Source organism: Marmota marmota, unplaced genomic scaffold, assembly GCF_001458135.2.
Source record: "Marmota marmota marmota unplaced genomic scaffold, marMar, whole genome shotgun sequence".
In the NCBI taxonomy this organism is placed as follows: domain Eukaryota; kingdom Metazoa; phylum Chordata; class Mammalia; order Rodentia; family Sciuridae; genus Marmota; species Marmota marmota.
In genome coordinates this window covers 12,357,998-12,385,117 of record NW_025999853.1, presented here as the reverse complement: position 1 = coordinate 12,385,117, position 27,120 = coordinate 12,357,998, and the positions used below count along the sequence as shown (strand labels likewise).

The 27,120-nt window shown below is 39.7% G+C and overlaps 1 protein-coding gene across 18 annotated transcripts in view; it reads right to left on the bottom strand.

The window, feature by feature from the left end:
* Positions 1-27,120, bottom strand: part of Anks1b (ankyrin repeat and sterile alpha motif domain containing 1B) — a 1,073,630-nt gene that overhangs the window by 58,498 nt on the left and 988,012 nt on the right. For 12 of the 18 annotated variants that reach the window (XM_048803345.1, XM_048803363.1, XM_015482887.2 and 9 more), the window contains 2 exons: positions 14,151-14,258; positions 11,972-12,151 (listed from right to left, as the gene is read on the bottom strand). In XM_048803345.1, coding sequence (XP_048659302.1) covers positions 11,972-12,151; positions 14,151-14,258 — 288 coding nt within the window. Of the gene's footprint in view, positions 1-11,971; positions 12,152-14,150; positions 14,260-27,120 lie in introns of those variants that run through there. The other 6 variants (XM_048803426.1, XM_048803415.1, XM_048803405.1 and 3 more) reach the window with 3 other exon arrangements.

Below are 27,120 nucleotides of genomic sequence, written 5' to 3'. Positions count from 1 at the left end.
ACTGAAACTGAAACAGCTTTTCATTTTCCTTGACTTATTGGACACATTTTGTCACCCCTTCCAATTCTCAGCCTCTGTTCCTGTTGTCTGACCATCCCTGGAGCACAGTCCTGGATCCTTCTTCAGCCCTTCCTATATTGGGTTGTCTTGCTCAATCCTGGTTCCCAAGTTTGAATCTCCAGTGCAAACCTCTCCCCTGAGGTCCAGACTCAGCATCCAGCGGTTACTTGACATTTCTACTCTGACATTTAATAGACACCTCATCCATAAATGCCCCAAACCAAGCTTCTAATAACCTCTCCTCTGAAAATCATTCTTATCTCACCAAATGGTGGCCCCCTTCTTCCAGGTGCCCAGTCAGAGCTGTCCTTTCTCTCACGGATCACATTTCATTCACAGCACATCTGAGAATCTGCTCACCCTCCTTTCACGTCCTGGCCTCGGTCATTGATTCTTTCCTCTTAGATTACTCCATTTGTTTCCTAACTGGTCTCGGTGCCAAGGTTCTTGCTCCCTTAGTGTCTATTCTCAATATAAGAGCAAAAACGACCCATTTAAAATGAAAGCCAGATTGTGCCACTCAGCTCCATTTAACTGAGAAGGAAATTCAAAGTCCCTACAGTGGCCTGCAAGGTCCTCTGTCCTCTGGCTTCCTCGCTGCCCTCTTCCAGCTTACTCTGTAACTGACAGCCGCACACACTCTTGCTTCAAAGCAGCTGCCTTTGTCCCTCCTTCCTGCCCACACTCTGGGTTAGCTCCCTCATGCCCTGCATTCTCTGCTTCAATGTCACCTTCTCAGAGAAGCCTTCCTGGAGCCCCCCAGCATCTTTTTAAAAATTTATGTATTTCCCCAGCATCTTATGTTCGAACCAAGGCTGTGCTTTCCACATTGTCAAAGGATTGTTCTTCAAGCACAAGGATAAATCTTGAAAAAAGTTTAGAGCATAAGAACCTATCTCCCTGGCCCCCTGACATCCCTCCAAAGAGAGTTACTGGTCATCTACAGAAGGCAAGGTGTGGGTCACAAAGTGAGTAGGGACAAGCCTTGCACTTAATCCATGTTCATAGAATAGGAGGTGCTATGGACTTGATCATTTCTTCATTGTCAGAGTCAGTGGTGAACTAGGATTGAGAGTCTGATGGTGGGTCTCCCAATCGAGGAAGCTAATGACAGCTCCATCTACTGAACCATACAAATTAGGCTCTGGACACCTTCCGGGAGTCTGTGGCTGTTGTGTAGCTATTTTAATAAAGAAATTTTTATGAATAGAGGCCTCCAGTCAGATTCTATCAGAGATGAAATTTTCTGCCTTGTTATAGCCCTGGGAAAAAAAGAGACTTTTCCTCTGTTTCTCTCCTGTTTGTCATAATACTTTCACCACTTCAGGGTGTTGAGAAATTGACCAGAAAGAATTCAACAAGAAATATGAAAGGTTCAGAATGAGAGCTAAAGGAATAATGAAGCCCCTGCCTTCTCTCAGATGACAGTGCTTCTAAAATAAAACCAAAACACACTTGAAAAGCAAACAAAACAGCTTCAAAGGCAGAAGAAAAAAGGGTGCTCCAACAGAGGATGCCTCGGCCAGTAGCCAGCAAACACAGCGGCTCCTTGGGCAGACACTTAGATGAAATGAGAACTGTCAAAAGATAGAGTCAAACAAATTCAGCACAGTCAGACAACAGTGCACCAAACACCTTGGATGCACACTTCCTCCCAGCAGTGAGGGCCCTTCGGGTGCTTCTTCCAGAGGCACTAACTGAATCCTGCTTGGAAATCAGAAAATCAGACCTTTTGTTTCGTCTGGGTAACCCAGAGGCCACAGGCCAATGTCTGATCAGATTATTTCCTCTGTCCCACCTGTGGACTGAATGGTCCTGCTTCTCCCCTTTCAAGTGAGTTTGGAGATGAACATGATGCCCTCCAACAACTAGCTATATGAGATTTAGATTCTTCAGCTGCACTGTCAGCGTCCCAAGTTCAGTGTCTGTGTCTATTTCCAGTTCTAAAGAGTGAAAGAGAGCAATGCACTAGTGGCCCCCTGTAGAAGAGGTGAGCTGTTTTATTTGCAGAGAACACTAGATAGACCCAAGAAAATGCTGCTTCCTGTCCTTTCCCCACCATTCTGAAGAGCAGTCCTTCCCAACTTGTGACCTTCCCCTTATGTCTGTCGAGAAGATTCCAGGATGGATCAGTAAGTACCTGCTGGAAGGGAAAAGTCAGGCCAATAGCAGTTCCAACAACATCTGCATGTATGACCCACGATTGCTGGTGTCAGAATTAATCCCAAAGAGGGAAAAATCAAAGAGCACATTGGTTCCTATTATAAGCCCACTGGCATGATATAAATTCCAATACAGCAGTTCAAGTTGAAGGTCTTTTTCTGTACCCTTTCCCCTCCTTCTTCCTCTCCACACCCCTCTTCTTCCCTCCCTTTGCTTGTTAACTCTGATTCTGGTTTTGATAGCACTTAAAATAAGCCCTCAGCTGCCCCAGTAGAGAAAACTACTGACTGACAGCATTCTGGCTTTCCATTTGTAGGGAGAATCTATAACCTGTACTCCCTAGCATGACAGTTGTACCCTTAAGTGGCATTACACAATTATTTATGAAATCTCTTCACAGGAAAAAAAATAGAGCAGAGCGGGGAAAAAGAGAAAGTTGTGTGTACATACTAGAGCTCACTGTCTTCAGGTACTGCAGGGAATTTAAGACAATTGGGATCATACTGTTTATAGCCACATGGGCCATTTTACTTGTTCTGCTTCAGAATTTGAATGCCATCACTACCGATTCAGAAATGTTTCAGGACCAGTCAAAAGCAGAAATATTAATAACTTATTTAGAAAAGCAGTGATCAGCACCTTTATTATAATATGAATTGCTACAAAGAAACTAGATTTTTGCAAAGTAATGTTTTTTTCTGTAACATCTCTTTGAAATATACATTATGCTCTTTTCTTACAAATCAAGGCTGTCATTTTCTTTACTTAAGCACATTTATTAACTGTATGTTTAACATTTGTTTCTTGCTTCTGGTTAAAAAGAGGGATTAGACAAAGTCATTCATTCAGTGATGTTTACTGAGGTCCCACTACTTCCTTATTTTATCCTTGTGAGAAAAATACAGAAAAACAAGTCTAGCTGAACAATCATTTTGAATGATGTCAATCTAAAAGGTCTCTGCTAGAAACCTACAGAGTTTCTCCTAAGCTCTACCTTGTTTGAAGCTTCACTCAATGCATGGGAGGGCCACTTGAGAGGTAAGTTTTATAAATGGCATGTACATAGCTGGGAAGGATCACAGATATACTGAGGGACAACTATGGTCTAAAAAGGTCTTAGGAATATAGGATCACTAGACGAACAACTTGATGAAACTGTTTTATTTCAAAAGGAACAATGTAAATGTAAATCCAACATTGTTGAGGGTTGGGAAGAGAAACATGGTTCATGGCCATTCATAAAGGCTGGGAAATTTTCATAAAGAACAGCTGTGCAAGAATTAAATAATACGCTGATGTTGTTCAGCATGAACATCAACAAAGCAAATATACCCAGAGTTGAGGAATCAGGATGCTCCCACTTATCAGGATAATATTGAAAAGAAACTGATATGTCTAATATGCAGAGAGACTAAGATACCACAATGTTTTTGGTTTTAAAGGGCTATTCTCAGCAAAAGGGAGCACATTTATTCCTTGTTGTTTCAGATTACATTAACTATGTAGGAGAGTTCTGAAAAGACTACTTATTTCATTTTAATATAAGACACAAATTGTATTAATTCGAACTTTCCAATGAGGGGACAGCCTCAAAAAGAGAGGAACCAACTTTCTAGTGACAAGCTGAAGCAGAAATGTGTGGCTGCCTGTCAAGGATAGAAAGGGGCTTCCCTCAATTCAGAGATAGTACTACATATGTTTTCAGGTCCCTTCACCCCCCCTAAAATTCTCTGCTTTTCTTTTAACAGAAGAACACAAGAATCTAGCCAACAACAAATATAAATGTAAGTTACTGCAATTGTTGTGATTCCGAATTAAAAGCTCATTAAAATAGAGATCTATGTAGAAAGGGCATCACATTACTTCACAAAGGTTTACATGAAGCAATTGTTTGTTATCTCTGACTTTTAAAGAATAAAACATTGGATGTCAGGAGCTAAGGATTTTCTTCAAATACAATGCTTATCTGTTCTACCTTGAAGGTTCACTCTCTGCTAATTTTGCATTTACATAAGATATTAGATATTATTAATAGAATTTTCTTTTAGGAACTCAAAATATTGCATGGGAACCTTTTGGGGTTTGATCCTGACCCCATACCTATGCTCTTGCTTTGGGCAAGCAACATAAAGTCTCTGTGTCTCACTTTCCTCATTCGAAGTTTCTACTAACTAGTGCTTGGTCTGAGGATGACAGTAATGAACCACCAGTGCTAAGCTAGTTAGGGAATATGCCATTGTTCCAGGCAGTTATTTCCCTAAAATATTTGAGAACCTCCCAGATTGTGTTTAATTTGTCATGTTCTAGAACCCTGTAGTTTTATAGTACCTATTACCTAATGAAAAGGAATCTGGTTGAAAAACATTATGGAGTGCTCATTATAGGGGAATAAAAAATGACTCAGGAAATGTTAGGTCTTGCCTCTATGTAGCCAATATACATTTCTACCAAAATAGAATGCGAATATTTTTAAATAAAATATAATTATACATTTTCAGATACACTAATTCTAAAAGATGCTTTACATTGTAAAAATATCAAGTGTGGATATAAATCATAAATCCTTTCCCAAAGAGCTCCAAGGCTAATTAGCATGGATAAGAACTTCCTGGACAGTGTTCACATTCATAAGAACTACTGTTTCCACATGGAGAGATATTAGTTTGGGATTACAAGCTAGAAAATAGAATGGTTTTGTAAAACATAACTACTATGATTTTTTACTTTAAATGCATTTATTTTCAGTTGTAGTTCAAAAAGCATAATGTAGGAGAAACCTAGAAGTTACCTCAAAATAATAATTCTTAAAAACAACTCAAATGTATGGCTTCATAGTTGGCAAAAATTGTACCTTAAGAAGAGAGAATTATATAACTATGTTGTACTAATAAAAACATTAAATCACAAATAAAAATTTAAAAAACATTAAAGAGAGAGAAAGAGAGAAAGAGAGAGAGAGAGAGAGAGAGAGAGAGAGAGAGAAACTAAAGAGTGGAGTAGCTAAGGGGCTTGTTCAAGGTTACAGAGGTAATAGATACCAGAGATGAGATTTTTAACCCTGATCTCATTACTTCAAATCTGGGCATTCTTAAAAGTTCATCAAATTAAATATGAAAAATTGAAACCAATACCCATGTGACAGAACAATTTTCTATTAGACATTGTTATAATTAGAAAGTCAAAATGAGTTTATTCAGTTGCCCACAATTGCTATTTCTGTCTGCTTAGAAACTAGCCCCACTTCTGGTATCAGCAACCTGACTGCCCCTAACCCCCTAACCCCCTACCCCATTAGCTCAGGGACGGATCAGTGATCCAAACAAGGTTGATCTCAACTGAAAGGACACAGTCCTGGGGTTCTTTGAGGGAGCTACTGGACAGGTAAGCTGTCTTTCTTGCAGGTTCAAGCTTAGCAGTAACTGGGCTTGAATCTCCCCACATGCAGAGAAAGGCTGTTTGGGAAGAGTATACATAGGAGCCCAGAGCTGAGACAGGGAAGGCGGAGAGCAAGGCAGCATGGGAATGCCTAGTGCCAAGACCACAGGGACTTTGCAGAGAAGTGACACTCTCTCTGCTTAAGCCATCTGGAGATAGAGTCCCTACTAATATCTTATTTCAGTCATATACCAAAAGAATTAATGGAGGCAGAACTGCACAATCAGCCCTATTTCCTTTAGACATTAAAAAACCTCTTCAACACTGGAAAAAGAACAGGAAGAGGGAGAAGGAGAATAAAAGAATTCTTCTACCCTTTAAAATTTAACAAGGTCAGATCATAACAGTCAAAACTCTGACCTGTGGACTCAAGAACTGGACTGAATGTAATGAAGAACTTTCAAAAAACTTAACAAGCGGAAAAATAGCCTGGTGTGCTTCTTTGAGAACAAGCTGCTCAATGTCAGCAGGCCGAAGGCACTGCTAAAAATCACAAGGTCAAGTCCACTGAAATAGGCTTTCATATATTGTCATCTTTCTTATTTATTCAGTTGAAGATAGACTCTCTTGTATTGATTCACACACACACACACACACACACACAGTCATGTTTTAATTGGAAGCAGTCACCTGGATCAAGCCCCAGCACTTGGATGGAAGGTGGCAACATCAGAGCTTTCCTAGCAAAAGAACTTGAGCTGTTTAGGTCCGACTGGGATCTGTCAGGACAAATCCCAGCCATCTCATTTGCTTCCTTGGGGGACTTGACAGAAAACAGAAGAATCCAGACTTGGAAGATGAGTATCAAAACCTAAGAAGAATCCATCCGAGCAGCTTTCTCATTTCTTCTGATTATTTATTTAAGGGTGATGTACAAGATTTATAATACACTAATTGTACTGAACTTCCTAATCCCTACATGGTCACAGTGAGGGCAGGATGCATTTTGAGAAGAGGCAATGAACTAACCATGTGAATTAACAAGGTGTGCAGACTTCAGGTCTAAGCTCCAAGTACGAGGGCACCTCTTCCACTTCTGCTTGGTGTGATGCCTTTGGTCATGGGTGACCTTTGGTCTAGAGTTCTTGACTTGAAACAGGGCAAGATATTACCAACATTTCCAATGGTCCCTGGGGTGGGGTATCAGCTTGTTAACCGACAAGCTGTCAAGTTGGAACTTCCTGATGGAAGAGCTTACTGGGTTAATTCTTCACCTTCTTTTTTGGTTATATTTTATCTGTCTGTGCTTAAATATTAGGAGTTGCTCTTTAGACCCTCATGGAGGAAAATTTGGAAATCTTGGACAGGCTGAGGCTTTCCAAGTGGCAGCTATGTGATGAAGATCTAAATTAAAAACTAGCCACTAACTTACAGACGTGAAAAATTTTCTGCTGTTAACAGTAATAAGAAAACTTGTTGAGTTTCAGGGGGAAATCACTTCATTAAATGCTGTTCCTTTCAACCTAGCTGTATTATTTTCTGAAGGTTCATTCTGTAAATTCCCATAATGCCAGAGTGATGGGTAGAATTTTGAGGAAAAACAGGCCTTTTTCCTCAGGACCAACAGAGTAGGATAAATTACAATCTTTTCACTTTCTAGAGAGAACTAGGTGTTTGCCTCAAGGCTTTCTGGAATATTCATACTTCTCTAGCTAACTATTTTGTGTTTTATGTATTTTAAAAAAGTTCTAAGTTTTATTTAAGGCAAAATTCCTCTCCTTCTCACTGTCTTATGTAACCATGTTATAGTAGTAACATGTTATTACCATAAGGTATTTTTTGGGACATACTTGTGTAACTTGAATTGACGGAGGATTCCTTCTATCCTCTGCTATCCCTGGCTTTGAGGGTATTTGGGGCTGATCCCTCTGTATCATGATGTATGCTGTATTGTGGACTTCGTATTTACACACTTAAGATAATCAAAAGGAATATTCCAATTCCACTCTCAATATACATTCTAAGTATGGATAACACTGGAATAAAAAGATGGTCTTTATAGAATGCTACAGCCATCTGACCACTTGCTTTTGGCATCAATTGTTCTTGCAATGAGTCAGGGACCTTTGAATTAGGGACCCACAGATGGTATGTTAGAATTTATAGTCATTTACCTACCTCCCTACCCATCTGTCCATTACTTTGCAGCTTAATTATGATTTCACATACATTATCTGATATACACACACCTGAGAAGCAGGCCTCATCCACATTTCAAAGACAAGAAAACTGAAGTTCGGAGACACCACACGACTTGGTCCAGGTCACACAGTTACTATTTACCTGCTGTGAGGCACAGCACTCACCCACTTCGGCTTCCTCACGGGCTGTTGTGAGGATTAAATAAGACACTGTGTGTGGAATTCCAGGCAGGGACCTGGCCATAGCAGCACTTCCACATGGCTCTCTTCCTTTAATAATATCAAAAGAATGAACATTTGTAGAACTAATATATGTAAAGTGCTTTCAAATAACTAAGTAATTGATCCAGTCATACTTATTAAGTGCTACTGTTTAGATGAAGAAATATTAGACTGCCAACTGCATTGACTTTCTAATGATTTAGACACAATTTGGAAAAAGCCTTAAGCAGGCCTGAAATACTGCCCCAGGCAATATTGTGGGTATCTCAATGAGAGCATTCAAAACAGAAGAACTTGAACATTATGGATTTTTTTCACTAATATTTAAGCTAAAGTTTATAAAAAGATAAGTATTTCTCTTATTGTTGAGGAGTTTTTTCTACTTTGTGAAAATACACATACTATTTCACTTTTTCATATGTATTTCCATAAATCAAAGTCTTCTATCAATAGTCATAAGCTTCAGCATTTGAAAACTCTGTTTCCTTCTTTCATCGGTCGGAGGAGGATTGGTCCCTAAACCTTATTAATTCCATCACCCTCCTTTATTCATTGGAAGAGTCCTTTGACTTCTCATCATTGAGGGAAACTTCTAAGGATTGCAATTAAGCTCTAAATAGTGAAAATAGTTTCTTCCTTCTGGTGTCTTTCCCATATTTATATTTACTATCTCATTTCCACAGAACCCAGAATTAAATGCTCATCTGCCATGTGCTAAGTGCACATCAACAGTGTGGAAGACACCTTGTTCATGCTAAAATGAGATAAACAGATGTCAAAAATACTCTAGAAATTTAAAAGCACTATGCACATTAAGGTATAATTATATAAATATGAGTGCAATATTCACTTATTAGGGTAGGGGAATGGGGAAGCACCTCAGAACCTTTTAGGCTAATGAGACCACCTTAGAATTATAGGCCAGAGAAGCTATGTTTTCAGCATAGTAGGAAGCCTATTGTCCAGATAGGTCTACATCATTACATGCAGTGGTTGAAAATATGCTACTAGCATTGAGCTCAGTTTTGTTTCTTAAGACAACTCCTGAATATTGCTTATACCAGAACAAAAGCAAATGACAGTCAAATATTAGCAAATCTCCTGTATTCCAAGACAGGTATTTTAAATATTGGTTCACACTAAAAACAAGCAGTTAAACAACACTGAATAATAATTATCATGAATAGGGGAAAACATTTTAAGTATTTGCTAACAAATAAACTTAACAGGTAGAATGGACATTAAACTGATGAACTTTCAGCATTGTTTTCTCACTTAAGTAAAGCACCCCCAAACATCTGTGAAGTAGACCTTCATAAGGCAAAACTCCTGTGGGTTACCACCGCCACCAGGAGCTGAGGGGTTCTGGCCGAGGATTAGAATTCCAAACCACTCCAGGGCAAGCTCAGCTGAACCTGCAGAAGCGGAAGGGTTTCCAAGAACATCAGTCTGTCCTGCTGATTTTTCTCTTAACTGAGTTCTTCTTTCTTTTAGCAGGTAAGAAAGCAAGCCTGAAGGTGGACTTCTGCATTTTAGTGGGAAATAGAGGTGGATTAGGCAAGCATTAACCAAGCTACAGTAAGCCTCTTGGGAGCAACCTCTGGAGAGAAGCCACAGACACAGCTCTGGTTGGGAGGAGGTGTAACTAGGGAGCTGCATGCTTATGGGGATTTTAATTGCTAATTCAGGTCTTTAGGAAGACACAACTTTATTGGTTTAACATATAACTCCAGGGAAAAACATGGTCTAGAGCCAATATTTCAGATGATTAAAAAGCAAATGATTTAAAAAATTATTAGAAGAATAAAGAAAATAAGAAAAAACATCAACTGAGTGCTTGCGAGGTTGAAAAGTCGCATGAATACAGCTGTTCAACAACAAAATGACCGAGTGTTCCATGTTTTGACAGGTTAAAGCTTTGAAATGACACTGTTTTTAAGAGGGATAAATTCATTTCTCCATGGTTTTTTGCTTTGTCAGAGTAAGGACATTCTCAAAACAAATTTAAAAACTGCAATTAACACAATCTAAAGATCCCAGAATCCTTTTTTCTTATTGATCAGATTCCTGTAGTGCCATCTCCTATTTCCTCTGCAGCTAAAGTGCTGTATTGAACTGCAGGATTTTAGAAAGCTTCTAATAAGCTCTTGGTTGCTGATGGAGCCCATGTCTGCATCAGTCATTCGACCCTAGTTAGCTGGCTCCGTGTAAACAAGCACACACGCAGCTGCGATACAGCTCACTGCATCACATCAGCCTGCTTATCTCACTCCGCTTTTTGCTTTTTTTACCTGGGCAGATGAAAGTTCATTCAATTTTCTGAAGGTAAGACAACTGCTAAAAGGGATGCATTTATGATTGCAGTGTTAGGACTAAGATTTGGGCTGTTCAGAAAGTACCCCTGTCCCTGCTTGGGAACCTCTGGAAGAAATTAAAGGAGCAATCCTGATAGATTATCTCTGTGTGTTCAGACACAGGCAGAAGAATAATTAATTCTTCTTTGGGAAAAAAAAACCTGCCCTATGTGGAGTAATTTCATAAATTATAGGAGCAGCTGAGACAGGTAATTCTGTCACTGAAGCTGACACAGACAATAATAGCTAATGCTCATTAAACAATGATACTGCTTTCCCCAGGGAAGACGAGGGCTCAGGAAAGTCCAGGTTTGAACTAATACATGAAGACAATATGGTTCAAGGTTAAAATAAGCTGAGTCCCTGAAATGCTGTCACTGAAGATACTGAACCATGTATGTGATCCACAAATACTAACAAATAGCAGAAAAAGAACGAATAGCCTGGGGGGAAAGCTTTCCTACTCCTTATTTAAAAGAACTTCATTGAAAACATAATAAAGATTTAAAGACAATACATAACAACAGAAATTGGGAGAATTATTCTTTTCTTATTTGTCCTATATTTTCCATCTCCCTTCAATAAAAAATTATCCATAATCCCAACAATGCCACTCCCTGAGAATGATTCAATATTGAGAGTGGAAAGGAGACAGTATTCCAGTTCCTCTCTCTCCAAGGCATTTACAGGCAAAATAGCCATGGTTTCTAGAACATTCTCTTCACATTTTTCTTTTGTGAGCTGCAGTGCGGAATGTTTATCAAAAGCTTTTTAAAAACAGAATCTCACCAAACAGTTGAGAAAAATCTTTAACAACCAAGGCAAAGCAATTACAGTCAAATTTTCACCTCGAGATTCTCATCTCAGGTGTGGGAGGCAGAAAGAGACTCTGAGCACATCATTTTGAACTTAGAATGAGGATGAAAAGAGTTGGTTCTGCCAATAATTGTCGATACATCAGATCATTGAATCGCAGGGCAAAGCTGCAAAGATAGCTAACCCTCTAATGTACCTTCAGAACAGAACCACTGTTTAGCTATGGCTACTGAATCTTCTGAGGAAAGGTCTAAAAGTGACAGAGCCCTCTTTTCAATCATCTGTGTCAGGCAGCACTATCAATATCAACTATTCAAGGTGACGGAGATAATGCCACTAGTCCCAGTAGCACAAGTCTATAAAAACATGTCAGCTTGGGAGGAAATTAACATTATATGGAGTTAGTCCCCTCTCCAACTTCTGCCCTATTATCCGACCAAACAACATTTTAAAATTTAGAGTTTTATTACCCATTTTTATGATGACTGGATTCTGACACACTATTATTCCCTTTAGAGCAAAGACTTGGGGGTGCAATGACATCAGGCATGATTTGTTCAGTAGGAATGAATAACAATGATATGTATATACATTCCTCTCTTGGAAAACTCTGTTCCAGGCTAGTTCAAGAGAGCAGGGAATGAAGGACACTTTATAAAATGGTAAAATTCCAGTTAGGCATGGACAAGAGGCATCCATTATAAGCTACTGTTCAATATTTGAGTGCATTACCTGGTACAGGTGAAAGCAAAACATCACAGAGGCTTTTGAACACCTTACCTGGGCCATCTGCCTCTCCAGTTTTGATCGGGGAATATCATCAAAGTAGTTTTCATTTCTTCTCCTCCTTGCATCGCCCTGCATGATAATGTGAGGAACGTCTAGGGAGCCACCAGTGGTGTAAGTGCTTTGGCTAAGTGATGGAGACAACTGAGGAGGAGTGTGATTACCACTGGGTTCCTGAATGGAAATACATCATGAAATAAATACCATGTTTTTGTGGCTCACCTTTGGTTTCAAAACTGCGAAATACTGACAAGACAAACTGTGGGGGGTGGGGAGTCATTTTTTAAATCAACTGAAAGGAATGGATGATATTTCACTGTTTATTTTATTAATGGCATTATCAAGTCAATATTACCCCTCACTAGTATTTCCGGTCAAAAGTTTAAAGTACAAAGAATAAGGCTCTGTTTTCTTAAACCAGCACCATGGATGACCTCAGGAGGGAGGCCCACCTCTGCCAGGCACCCGGCACACTATCACATGTGTTTACAAGGGAACTGCAGGAGTGTGTCTTCACCATGGTAGGTGCCATGATGAGAAGCTAAAGTGGGACCCAATGGGTTTTGATCCTCCACCAAAGAGTGGTCTGACAACAGGACCGGGAAGAGGACACAATGGCAACACAGCATGTCACACGACATACAGACTGCAGAGCAATGCATATATGACAGAGGATACTTTTCAATGGCAAAGACAATTCAAGCTGGAAACTGGCCAGGTGTAAGGCAAGGGGAGGCAGTAGGTTGGGCTCTAGCGTTGGCAGGTAAGAAGAGGACTGGGATCATGCCTAATCTGTAGACCACTTCTCCCTGACATGTTATGGACCTCCCTGCCCAGATTTAGGTCCTAAACTTTTGCTTGGGAATCTCTGTCTTTGATCAGTTTGCTGTTCCCTTAAGTCTATTCTGGGGAGTCAGAGCAAGAGGCTAAAAGGGAAAGGCCAGGGAGCAGAGTGTGTAGCTGGGAGTTCAGCATGACCACACTGATGGTGCCTATGGCTTCCTCCCCTTCCATGTAGCAAACGGAGGGCAGGGCGGGTGGATAAGCCCTTTCTAGCTTCATCACCCTCTACCCAGTTTACAGGAGGCTCCTCTTCTGGAAGGGGAAAAATGAGTCCTATTTCTACTTTCACTGTTCCCAAGTCCTTAAGGAGTATATCCCAGCTCCCCAAGTGATGGCTTTTCCTCCTGGCTCCCTCCTGAAGACAATTCTCTTGCATCCCTCGAAAACTCTGTATGTTTTCTTCTTCTTCAAAGCGCAGTCACACTTAACATCTTAACGGCTCCTGCCCTGCCTGACCCTCGGCCGCCCTGCCGCTCGCTTGCGGTTTGCTGCAGTTCATAAGAGGCGGTTCACACGGGCAGTTATGTCTAAGGGCCACGCTTCTGTTCAGCTTGTTATGGCTACTTTTTCTGATACCTGCAGGAAGGGAATCAGAAGCGAGCAAGTGCCAGACTAAACACAGAGAATCAAGTGGGGACTCTCTCACTTGCCAGAGAGATCTTGGCTTTTTTGATGAATTTTAGAAACGATCTGTAGGGTTCATGAAACCAGCAGCTGGCGGCGACTCCCTGCCACGGCCATTTGCTTGGAATCATCTCTCTCTACCCCTTCCTTCTTGTCCTCCTTGCCCTTCCACTTTACCTTCTGGGTTTCTCTCTGGGTTTTCTACCCCATAATTCTAAAATGTAGCTGAAAGGGATACATATGATTTATGAAATAACGTTTTGGATTCTCTATTCTTAATTTTTGAAGTGAGTAAAAATGGCCAATCTTCACTTCTTGAAAACAGAAGACCCTGAGGTTAAATTTAAATTGATCTTTACTTAACTGTGGTCCTTGATCGATTTCCTTTCTGTGGGCTTGAGGAGTCTCACAGAAAACTCATTTCCTCTCTCTTGGTGTAGATGGGAATGTGGGATACAGGTGTGGTTCTTTAGAGGCGTGGTTTGACAGACTGAATTCCATTATAGATAAATGTCTAAATCTCTAAAACATATATTTAAGGAACTGAGAAAGACAAATCCTGTTTTAAAGGAAGATTGTTTTTTTATACAGATAAGCTACGTAGAAAACAGCCTATATTTCTTGATCTATTGCTTCAGTCATTTTATTGCACAAAATAATTATTGGGGGGAGGGGAAGAGAACAAAATGAACATGGCGGCACTTACCCTGAGGGTGATGGACCGAGGGGGCTTCTGTGGAGGATCGTCGTGCAGCCTGTCTCCCAGAGATGCCAAAATGCGTTTCCTGTGGCCAATCAAATTGATTTTTAAAACCTGAAACAACATGTATTTGGGTTAACTATTTCATTTGAGAAAAAGAAATCATTTTTATATGTCTTAAAACATGAGGAGTGCAAAAAGATTTGTGCAAAGTTAGCCCTCTTCCCCTGTGAGGGATGGAGTGTGAAGGCAGAGGGACACTCAGGTCCAGAAAGGTAGGAAAGAGTAGCAGCCAGCAGGTCTGGGTGGAAAGAAGAAGCAGTGAGGGTTCTCCTTGGATTCCTGCTGCCCAGAGTCCCGTTTTACACAGCAGCCTTGAGACCCTTCGGAAATACAAACTCTTACCACTAACCAGCTGAAAGCTTTCCAATGGTTTCCTATTGCTCTTGGAGTAAAATCTGAGCCCTCTCCTGGCCTCAAAGGAGTCTGGTTCCCTCTGTCTCTATCCATGTCCTTGCCTCCCCCTCTCCACTCAGGATCTCTGTTATGCAGGCCTGAGAACCATGCCTTGAACACCCCATATTCATTGTCACCTTGGAGCTTCCAGCCCTGCCCATCCATCTGCCTGGAATGCTTTTGGGATAACCAGAGACGTCTCATCCTCCCATTGCTCAAACGTATCTCCACAGAAAGGACTTTCCCTGCTGGCCCACCAAAGAGCTTCACCCCCAGCCCCCAGCGTATTCTACCCTATGACCTTCTTGTATCATTCTTTGAAATAACTTTACTTACAGGTTTAGTGCAACCCCTCCCAATGTGTGCTCCCTGAGAACAGGGCACTAGGATATGCTTATCCTTATTCTTTCCCACAACCTAAAGCAATGCTCAAAAGAACAGCTCAATGAATAGGAAAGAATGGATATTAATTAAGATGGAGGCAGCAACACCAGAGTTAGAATTGAACACTGCCTACTTGACTGAGTCTCTCTGGGACAAGATTTTTAGTCTGACTGCAAAGGCACCTGTCCAGGAGACATCAAGGGAACTGAGAACTGCAGGGAGCCTCCATCCCCAGTTTGTTCTGGTGCTTTACAAATACTACCCCTCCCAACCTCCCAGCATCTCACTTTGCAGATGAGGAAACTGTGGCACAGAGTCGTTAAGTTGCTCACCCAAGAGCTAGTATATGCTGGCTCTGTCTGAATCAAGTTTGTCTGATTATAAAACTCATCTTTCTCAAAAGTATATACTGCAAAGTTTGGGCAGATCTCTAAATATACCTGAGTTTTTAAAACAACATATTGTAAATCCACTCATAAAAAAAAGGTGTTTACCCTTTTCCTACCCAGGTCCTGGCACAGAACAACTCTTGTTGGGTAAATGGTTTCCAAAGTCATTGCTGATTGTGTAATTTTTCCCCTTCTTTATAAGTTTTAAGGCACAGGGGTAGGCAATTCTTTACACGTATCCTGTGCTACCTTGAATTTTATTTGCCTATTTGTCAGCCTTTCCGACTAAATTGGTTTAGCTTTTAAACAGCACTTTGCCTTTGCCTTTTCCACCCACCCTCTGTCTTCTGCCTCTTAACCAAGGTAAACGGCTACATCTACCTTATTTCTATGATTTGATAAATCCTAATCTTTGCAAATTTGTTTCCCCAAAGCAGCTCCTCTTTCCCGCAGATCATTTTAGTTGACTTTCTGTGGGCCATCTCCCACCCTATTACAACTCTAAGATTAGTTGAAAACGTGGTGTACAATATCACAGGCATAAGTGCACCAATGGCTGTATGTTTGAGCAGGAGGCCGCTTTCTGCCTTCCATGCCCACTTTAAAAATGTCCTTTCTAAGCACACCTAATTTCTGTCTGGCTCTTCAGCTGCAGTAGGAGTAACTAGGGGAAAGGTGTACACTAACTATAAAATCTCTTAATTTTGGAATAGCTGATAGTTCAAGACCCTTTAATGTTGGGAAATGGTTTGAATTATTTCTTCTTAAATTCCTTATTTTACAGTTGTCCACGCAGAAGCCCATCTGCCATCCTTCAGCCCACTCACGTATCCCTGCATTGTCTTTCTGCATTTATATTAACTGGCTTGGCATTTGACTACCTGGAAGAGCTTAGCAGTTTTTTTGTTTTTTTTTTCAAATCTGGAAATTTCACTATGTACTCCTTTCAGATGATTTATAAATATGCTAAGTAAGTGTGGTCCCAGTGCTGATTACTTGCAGGCAGCATTATTTATACGACCCGCAGAAATGCCCTTACATTCTGGCATTGTTTCTTTTGCTTAAGCATCAAGATCAAAGTATTCCCCCATCTCAGAAAAATCCAACAGTAACCTTTTCAAAGGTATTTTGCAAGTCTAAGTACACTATGTTTTCTGATTCCCTTTTATTCTTATTCTGAATTACTTCGCCCAAGGCTTCTATTGGATATAAATCCCACCCATAAAATTCCCACTGCCTTCTCCCAGGAGGTGACTGGACCTGGTGCTGATGGTGCTACCCTGGGACCCTGAGTCCTGCTAAGAAATACTGTTATTGTAATAAAGACATTCCAAATTATTTTGACAAACTGGCACTAAAAAACAAACAACTGGTAAAATTGAGCTGATGCAACCCCTGTTGTTGCTTTTCATTTATTCTTCCACAGCTCAATTTTGGGCAAGTGACTCCTTTGATCTCGGTTTTCTCATCTAGAGTATGAGGAAATTTTAATGGCAGTATCCAGTGTTGGGAAGATGGAGAATAAGGTTGTGAGAATAGAAAGCACTTAAAATTTGCACCCTTCACAGAGTGCTTGATCCAGCTAATGGACTCTGAGGGTGCCTGGTAATCTTGACCCACAAAAATGAGGACTTGGTCGTTTTCATAAAGTTAATCATGTCAAAAAATAAGCTGGTGCTTTACATAAAGAGATCTGGGTAGCCTTGGAAGATCTCTCATTAAAGTAGCTTATCCTGGTAGGAATGTGTTTGATTTCTAGCTCCTAGTTTGATATTAGACCTACTTTAAAAGGTCTCAACCACACTGTTTAATCTCTAATGGGAGGGAAAGTGAGGTGCTCCCCCCTCTGTACTGGTGCTCCACTGCTGCCTCCTATTCAACAACCAAGGAGAGAGTGGGTAGATAAAATGGTAGTAAATTAACATAGACTGATAAGTTATATTAAGAACAGTGGGTAATGCTCCTTTTTTTCTGTTTATCAGAAATGACCTCATTCATCTCACAGAAGATAGTGGACAATAACTCCCATGCACTGAACATTTGCTATGTTCTAGTTCCATATTATAGTTGTGCTAGGCATTATACATGTATTAATATTTCATTTTTTCCTTAATATAACATTATCATCTGCATTTGAGAGCTTCAAAACCTGAAACTCAGAGATGCAGAGTAACTTGTCTAAGATCACATTACCAAGAGGCACCATGGCTGTGATTTGTACCTGACTCTGAGCCTGCTCTTTGCCACTGGACATGCTCCTCTTGCTCTTCACCTCTACACCTTGGGACCTTAGCTACACCATTGCTTATGCAACTATCACGCTTCTTAGGATGGTGCCTCTTATTTTGAGTGATCATGTTTAAAATGTTTCTATTGGGTCTCAGCCATCTGAAATCATTGAAATAATTCAGTTTTGCATAAGGTTCATAGCAGTCTTCAAGTTTTAGGTCAAAAGACCTAAATGAGGAACAAGTCCTCATTTTTGTGGGTCAAGATTACCATGCACCCTCAGAGTCCATTAGCTGGACCAAGCACTTTGTGAAGGGTGCACATTTTAAGTGTCACAGAATTCTCTGTGAAAATACATATATTGACCAGGAACAGGAAACCTTTTCCACTGAAGATTTCATGCAAGTTGGCTAATACTGGAACAATAGAGAAGGTAACATTTGGCTTTGAAACTCCCACACTAGCAATGAGAAATCCAATTTGCCACATAGTATCACAGAGAATATTCCAAAGAAAGCCAGTCATTATGGAACAGTCAAGTCCAAAGGCAACCAGGTTTTCCTTGAGTGAGAATAGCTCAACTTCTGATGATCTTTTTAATGAGGATTCTAAAGCAGTGGGATCCTACTGCTCCAGGCACCACGACCAATCACCTGTAAACCTTTGGTTTTCAACAAAAGACCCAAAGCAACAGTTACTGTGGTAAAGGAGAATTCTGTAGCGTTCTCATTACTGCTTGGATACAAGTTAACAAGGGAATGCACAAGGAACCCAGTGGGTACAAAGGATAAAGTAATAATAATATATTTGGAATTTAGTTATTTTAAGAAATCGAGGTTATTCATTTCAATGCAAAAAACAATACTGACTTTCTGCCACAAATTAGTTGGAGGATTCAGAAGGGAAACCTGACTAACAGAGCTAATGATATCGAGGAGTATGAGTGGATAGCTGCAGAGTCAAACCATTAACTAAGAAAAAATAACTATATATGTGAGCATAAGAATATGGTTCCAACTGCAGAGTTCTAGTACATAAGAAACAAACATTTCTATTTATATGTGGTGCTGAGAATCACACCCAGAGTCTCACTCATGCTAGGTAAGCACTCTACTGCTGAGCCACAATCCCAGCCCTTCATGTTTTTTTTTTCAATTTTTTTTTGTAGTTGTAGATGGACAGAATGCCTTTATTTATTTTTATGTGGTGCTAAGGATTGAATTCAGTGCATCATACATGCTAGGCAAGTGCTCTGCCACTGAGCTACAGCCTCAGTCCTGCATGTTTTGGGTTTTAAAATTTTTCTTTCTTTCTTTTTTCTTTTTTAGTTGTAGATGGACACATATCTTTATTTATTTATTTGTGGTGCTGAGGCTCGAGTCCACTGTCTCACGCATGCAAAGCAAGTGCTCAACCACTGAACTACATCCCCAGCCCCCTGCATGTTTTCAAAATGGTTTTTGTTACAACTATCATAGGGGAAATGTGGGTCAGAGGCAAAACATGTTATTGAAACAACAGGGGCCTCCAGGAATTTTCTCCAGTGTTAATTAGGACAACTTCAGACACCCCACTGCAAATCTGGGCAGTAGGAAACTATTTGTGCTGAGTGACAATGCTATAATATTATGTCACTGTCATTTATGTGTCTGGGTTTATTTGTGGGAATTCTGACAGAAAATATCATGACATGACTGTGCACTGAACATCTCACCTCAGAATACATGTCCTAGAAAAGTTGAAAGTCAGCACACTTAGACTTTTTTCTTTTTCTTTTTAAATTTAATGTGATATAAATTAAACATGTTGAATGAATTTAATATGCTGTAAATTAAACATTTTTTTCTTTTTTAGAAATTGAGCAACATTTTGATTATAACAATATTGCTTTCCCATTGCAGGTACTTTATAAAATACAGAGAAAAACAAGACAACAAGTTATCCATAAGCTATTAACATTTGGTTATATTTTCTTTCATTTTTCCCTTGTGGTTATGTTTTGTGGTGGCCATATTGTATGTATAATTTTTACCTCAATTTTTTTTCACTTAATATTAAAACTAGAGAACTCTTCTTCATACACAACTGAGTAGACATTTTAAGTAACCCCATACAATATTGCTTCAGAGAAGCATTTCATAATTTTTTTTCCTTTATTGTTGGAAATATAGTTTGTGCTTCTTTTTTGTTTATAGACTGTTCCACATGCTTTAAAAGATCCTGTTATCCTACAATTTCCATTTTCACTGTCATTTTCAGTAGCCACAATATGGAAAACACTAATGAAACTGCAAGAATGCATGTCGAGTCACGAAGAAAAGTCATGTAGCGACCGTCTGTCTCCATGTTCTGCATGAAATCTCAATCCATTTATTGCCGGCTGGACTAAGTCCTTTGGGGAAAATCACAAATCCACATAATGTTCCTCAGTGTCACATTTTGCATTTGTTATATTTTGGGATTCAGATTTAGCTGACAGATGTGAAATAGCAAATGTAGCTGGAATTCTCCAGAGATCACACATGCAGCAGTGGTGAGCGCACAGCGAGTTTAGTTATCACTGTCATGGGACTGAATCCTTTTTATTTCTGGACTTTTATTTAAGGAGGGGAGGAAAGAACTTTGTACTGCATTTGAAACCCCCTTCCATTCTGGGAGGTTAGATGATTCCCCTTTTCCTTTCTAGATATTTGCCAACTAAAGAGAGCAGCTCCCATTTAAGTCCATAGTGCTCCTCTGACTTCAGGGTAGCCTCTTCTAACAAAACTGTAGTGTTCCCAGGAGCTCTGGTGTTCTTAAATAGCAAGAATGGAAGTTCTGGTCTGTTCCACCAGAAGATTTGTTCTCATCTATTGAATTATAATTGCAATTAAATATGAAAGCTCTCTCCTTTCCCAATAATAATTCCTAAACACTTTCCACCTGAGATTCAAGGCATATGTACCTGTAGGTCATCCTATCTCAATTCTACAATTCCAGAGATTCTCATTTGAACTTTCATCCAAGTTTTGATTATGACATTTTTCTCTCATTTATTGAGATACAATAATCCATGTCTGGAACAGTATGGTGAAGGGGAGGACCTCAGGAGCAGAGTCATGATGTTTGGTTCTTTCTCTTTCCTTCTACCTTGGAATTGTGATATAAAGGGAACAGTAATACTCTCATTCAACAAATAATTACTGGATGTCTTTCATACACAGCCACTATGTTAAGCAAGTTGTGAGCTATGAAAACGAAAAAAAAAAGTGTGTGTGTGTTCTCCCTTTTTCTCTTTCATCCATCTATCTACCTAAATATTCATGCCTACACAGCCTTCCCAGTCTAAAAAGGATTCCTGAGGATTAAATGAGAATGACTAGGAAGCCACCCTATAAATTTATAATTTCTAGCAGTATATATTTCTCTTGAAGTATAATAGAAACTTAAAACTTTCTTATCCTGTCCTTGAATAACCCTATTAGCAATATTTTGGATATTATCTTTGCTACTTAAATGTGCTATTATGGATGTCTCTGAGTAGGTTTTAAATAAAAAAACTATGCTTTTCACACCTCCAGCCCTCTCTCTTATGATCTCTTTGCCCCACACATGCACATCTCTTCATATTCTAGAAGGTCCTTGCTCTCCCTCTCATCAGAATCTTATAAGATGAAATCAAGATCCACCCAAAGCTTTCCTCTCTCAACTTAAATTCCATCAACCTCTTTCTCTGAACTTCTCTAGTATTGTAGCTGCTATCAACACTTTTGATCCATCTGGCATATACAGCTAGCGTTCCTTTTACGTGTGTGTGTTTTACCTGACCCTACGCTCTGGGAAGTCAGATACAGTACCCTTGCATTCTAGGGTCCCTCTTAGCATCTAGTGCACAGCACACTTAGGAGGTCACCCCTGACATCTCAGCCCTGAGCCCTTTCAAGGTGGACAGATGAAGCAGGGAGATGTCTCTGAAAGGCAAGAAGGGAAGGGAAAGGATTCCCATATCTTATTTATTTCCCTTGCCACTCTCAGGAATTTTCTGCTCCTTCTGAACTTCAGCACCTTTACCTCTACACACAGTCTTGCCACAGGTGATATAAGTCTTCCTTACCTCTCACCAATTCTAATTCCTCTTTACCTCTACTCCTTCATCTAAAAAAATCTTTCTGACTTTTTTCCAAATCTTCTTTTCTTTCTCTAATTACTTTTCAAAGTAATGGCTATAAGGTAATCAGCAAATAACAGTTTGTATCATAGATGCCAACAAAATACAATTATATTAACCTATAGGAAGTAAAAGAGGTTCCAAATTCTATATCTTCAGAGAAAGCAAAGGATAGTGAGGAAGAGTAAGGAGGGGAAATATATGTTTCTAATACAGTCTGTCTCAATAAACAGGAAATACTAATTGTGAGGAAATGAGATAATCTTTGCATGGAAGAGAGACCTTAATGGCATAATTGCCTCTGCGTATTTAAGGGTTCTGGAGGCACAAAGCCTTCTTTTGTAATCAATGAGAATCTTAAGCTTACTTGTAAAGCTCTCTGAATTACCTCTTGATAAAGGTACTAATTTTCTGATTATATTTTCACATAAACATTGCTCTAGAAGATTAAAAAAAAGACACAAAAACCCAACCAATCAATTTCCCTGTAAGTTACTTTTAAGTATATCTTGCTGGAAATTGGGTTTTCATAGGAGAAATTTCATTTGCATTTCTCAAAAATCCAATCATTGGGATTACTGAAGGAATAATTTGTTATAAAATAAAATGGAAAATACGTGCAATATCCCACATCTGAAGTTATTCTTGGAGACGTGATGATGTGCAAATAGCATCTGAAGACTGCAATTTTAGTAGTACATAAAAATGCTTTGCATCTTAAAAACTATAGAGACCACTTTTTGTTTATATTTTGCTAACCATGCAAGATTTTTTCAGCTGTAAAATAATTTTCCAAATTATTTTCTTTCAACTTTTGAGATCATAAAATTTATGATCAATTATATTGTATGACTGATGATCTCAGTATTGTAAATGAAATGACAGTTATCAAAATTCATCATTAGCATATTTCTATAAGTATAAAGTAAGCTGAAATATATATGTGAGTCTATCCTGTTGTGGTTTGGAAAGGAAGTGTCCCCCAAAAGCTCCAGTGTTAATGCAGGAATATTCAGAGATAAAATGATTGGATTATGAGAGCTATAACCTAATCCATCCTACTTTAAATGGACTGGGGGGGGGCAACTGTAGGCAAGTGGGGCATGGCTGGAGGTGGGGGGGTCACTGGAGGGCATGTCCTGAGGGTTCACTTTCCCTGTCCCCCACCCTCCCTGCACTTCCTGACCCCACAAGGAGCCGAGCAGTTTTCCTCCCCTGGGCCCTTCTTGCATGATGTTCTGCCTCATGTTGGGCCCAGAGTAAAGCAATGGAGTTGGTTGTCTATGGATTGAGACTTCTGAAACCATGTACTCCAAATAAACTTTCTCTCCTCTAAGTTGTTCTTGTCAGGTATTTTGGTTGCAGTGACAAAAAGCTAACTAAAATATACCCGTACCTGTAAAGAGAGATAAGACAAACTGAATTGCAAGAGACAATACTAGCTAAGTGAGGGTCTGGTTATTCAATTTTTGGATTATAAATGGTCTTTTCTGCTCTGTCACTGCTCCTCTCTTCTTGCTGTATAGCTACTTTAATGTCATATAACACCCTCCATCAGAGGATACTCAGAGGCAATGAATTCAATCCAGTCAATTTTGTTTCCTGTCAGCGGCTCTGATGAAAGAATTGGATGTGGGAGTAGATAAAAATCTATCTAAAACTAGCTAAAATTCAGGTTTTTAAAAAGCATCCATGGATTTTATGAAGCCGAGCTATACTACAGCACTTTAGAATGGGGTGTCCACTGTACTTCAGCCCTTAATGCTGAGAAAAAGGATGTTAAGGGCTTAAAAAATCTCCTTATAAGGAAAGTAGATGATGTTTGTCCTAAGCATAGTTTCAACATGAGAAGGAACAGAAGGTGACAGTGACAGGTCATCCCTTTTCTTCCACTGTCACCACCTCCAGCCCTTCCACTGTCCCCCTTGCTTATCTCCTGGAGAGCTGCATGCAGAATAAAACTGGGAATCACTCTACAGCCGTTAGAATGACTAAAATAGAAAGGCAGATAATGCCAAGTGGTGGTGAAGACGGAGACGCACTTGAGCCCTGTATTTCAGGTTGGAATATAAAGTGGTAGAGCTGGTTTTGGAAAACTGCCAGTCTCTTGAAAATATGGCTCAGTTTCTGAAAATACAACCCAGCCAAGTCCACACTCCTCACAAGCCATCCAAGAGGAATGAGAACGTATGTCCACACAAAGAGTTATTCATGAATGTTTAAAAAGCATTACTCACAAGAGCTGAAAATCTGAAGCAATCCTATGTCCCATGACCTGGTGAAGAGCTTAGTAAAACATGGCATATTCATGCAATGGCCTATAGCTTATCAATAAAAAGGAATAGACTACAGGTATGTGCTACAGCATGGGTTGACCTTATGCTAAGTCAAGAAGCTAAACACATAGGACTTTGTATTGTATGATTTCATTTATATATTTCTAAAAAATATAAAACTATATAAACAGACCTATAGTTCCCTAGGGTAGGAATGGGAGCAGGGACTGATTACAATGGATGTGAGGAATTTTTTGGAGTGATGAAATTGTTCTAAAATTGTATTGTGTTGATGGCTGGACAGCAGTATAAACTAAAACTTATTGAACTATATGCTGAAGAATGGGCAATGATAATGATCTATAATTATGTTACTATTAGTAAAGCTGTTTTAAAAAAGGAGAATGTGGGGAGAAGGCATTTAGTGCTCAGAAGGTATGGTATAAATTAGGTCATTCCCGAAGGCTATAATTCAGGTTGTTCCAGAGAGATCTCTGTTCTCCTGAAATGTACCCGGTGTCAGATATCCAGTGCATCTCCAGGGAAATGTGACCTACAGGGTCACTTTGTTTTAAGAGCATAGTTCTAATGGATGACTAACATATTCGCTGTCTGTGTACACAATGAATTAGTACTGGCTTCCTATAAGGGTGCATTTTTGTTGTCTTAATTCTCTTGGCCATGACACTTTGGTAAAAATGCTAATACTTCCTAAGGACTTAGAACAAATGGCTTGTGAATGTTTAAAAAGAGTGTAGTCATCACTGAGTGCCAACATGGGTTCTTTCTGTAGGGGGAACAGGTGATGATAATGGGGTGACCCTTAAGATCTAGAATAAGGTTGCATTCTAGGGACTAAATGAATCACATTCAACAGAGCAAATGGAGTCATAATGACTTCCTGGCCCAGAAAAAAGCCAAGGAATAGGCTGGAGATCTGACTACAGTTTAATCAGTGACACTGAAACCCAGTTACACAAAGGTATGTGTCAGGGTGGGAAAGTGGAGCAAGGTGGGGTGGGAGTGGGCAGATCCAGTCAATGAAACAATGGATAAAAGAGAATTAGAATGCCTAGCTTTGGCAGTGTCCCTGGAAAGAAAGACTGCATCTGAAGTAAGCAAATTCCCTGACCACTTGTGAGGTTCTCTCTGCCACAAGGCAGGGGTTATTTCATTAGGGCTTGTATTGATCCCAACAAAACAACTCTTAAAATCTCATTTCCTACAGTGCTATTGGGGTCAGGAAGCAGCAATCACTGAGTCAGCTTTTAGGGTGATTTCCCACCTGGACACTGGGAAAGCGTGTGTTGAAGATGTGGGTGGTGGTGGAGTACTTGGTCAGTGAGTAAATCCTTCCCAGCATACATTAACAGACTGGAAATCTTAGTATGCTGATCTATCCTCAATTAAATTAAATCAACACCCCTTAGGCACAGGATCCGCTCCGGAGGGCACAGTGATTAAGAGCAGGGCTTGGTGTGACTTGGATGTGAGTCTGGGCCCTGCCACTAACTTCTAAGACTTTTGCTCAATTATTTAAGGCCTCACCTAAACACATCCAAATTCATAGTGTTAAAAAACAATACTTGGGGCTGGGGTTGTGGCTCAGTGGCAGAGTACTTGCCTAGTATGTGTGAAGCACTGGGTTGGATTCTTAGCACCACATATAAATAAATAAAAAATAAAGGTACATCAACTAAAAAATATTTTTAAAAATACTTATTTCTTAGTGTTATCTTCAGAATTAAATGAGACATATGCAAAGAACTTAGCATAGTGCCTAGGATAAAATTAGTCTTAAAAAATTGTTAACTTCTTTCAGTGTTTGGAACTGGGAGAGCTGAGCCCACCCCTGGAACACGGTCAGCTCATCAGCATAACACACAACCAGCCAAAAGCAGCTCAGTGGCAGTCTGGGTGCCTTTCCTCTGCCCACAATCCCTGTGCCATCAGCCACTCTTCTTTTCTAACTTCAGTGGTCTCATTAAAAGTAAGTTTTTGCCAAACTATATTAATTTCCTTTTTTTGACAGGGTTATTAGTATGAGGTTGACAGACCAGGAGAATGCCATAGACGTAGTGTCTTTGATTCCAATAAAGCACTTGATGAAATCTTTCATTATCTGTAAGATGGTGGGCTCTATGAGTGAAAAATTAAGTGGATTTGCAGCTGGTTGTACATCTATACCCAAGAAGCTTGATGAATGGCTCTGTCACAACCTATAGGGGGACCACTGATTGAATGCCAGAGGCTCTGCCCCTGGATCCTGCTCTCTTCAATATTTTTATTAATGGCATCAAAGTAGACAGGAGATGAACACTTATCAGATCTTTCAATGACATAAAATGGTGAAGGATATTTAATACGATAATAAGGCACAATGCAGAATTCAAAATCCCTTCAACAGGCTGAGAAGCAAAGATGGTTCCAGAAAGATGCAATTTAACAGGGACAAATGTAATGTCCTACATTAAGGTTCCAAAAGAAATCAATTGTGCAATTTGGAGATGGGGAAGACAGTGGCTTTGCCAATGGTATGAAAAAAATATCTAGAGTTTTAGCTGAATACAGGAAGAAATTTAGTGGGAATAGGGAAAGTCTTGCGTCAGCTGGGAAGGGAACACACTCATCAGATGATGTATAAAATGAATTGTCTTGTTTACCTCACTATTTCAACATTACAAGGTTAGTAATTATCTCCACTTTAGAAATGAATAAATTGAGGCTCAGGAAATGTAAGGAATTTGTCAGAGCAGTGATACAGTCAGGATATGAATACAAATTCTGACTCCAAAATTAATGCTCTTTATATTCATCATATCATGTTGCCATTTCTCTTCCAAGTTGCTGTGGCTCAAGGGAGAGAATTTTTTTTTTTTTTTTTTAAATTTTTTATTGTGGGTTGTTCAAAACATTACAAATTTCTTGATATATCATATTCCACACTTTGATTCAAGTGGGTTATGAACTCCCACCTTCACCCCATACACAGATTGCAGAATCACATCAGTTACACATCCATTGATTTACAAATTGCCATCCTAGTGTCTGTTGTGCTCCGCTGCCTTTCCCATCCTCCACCCTCCCCCCTCCCC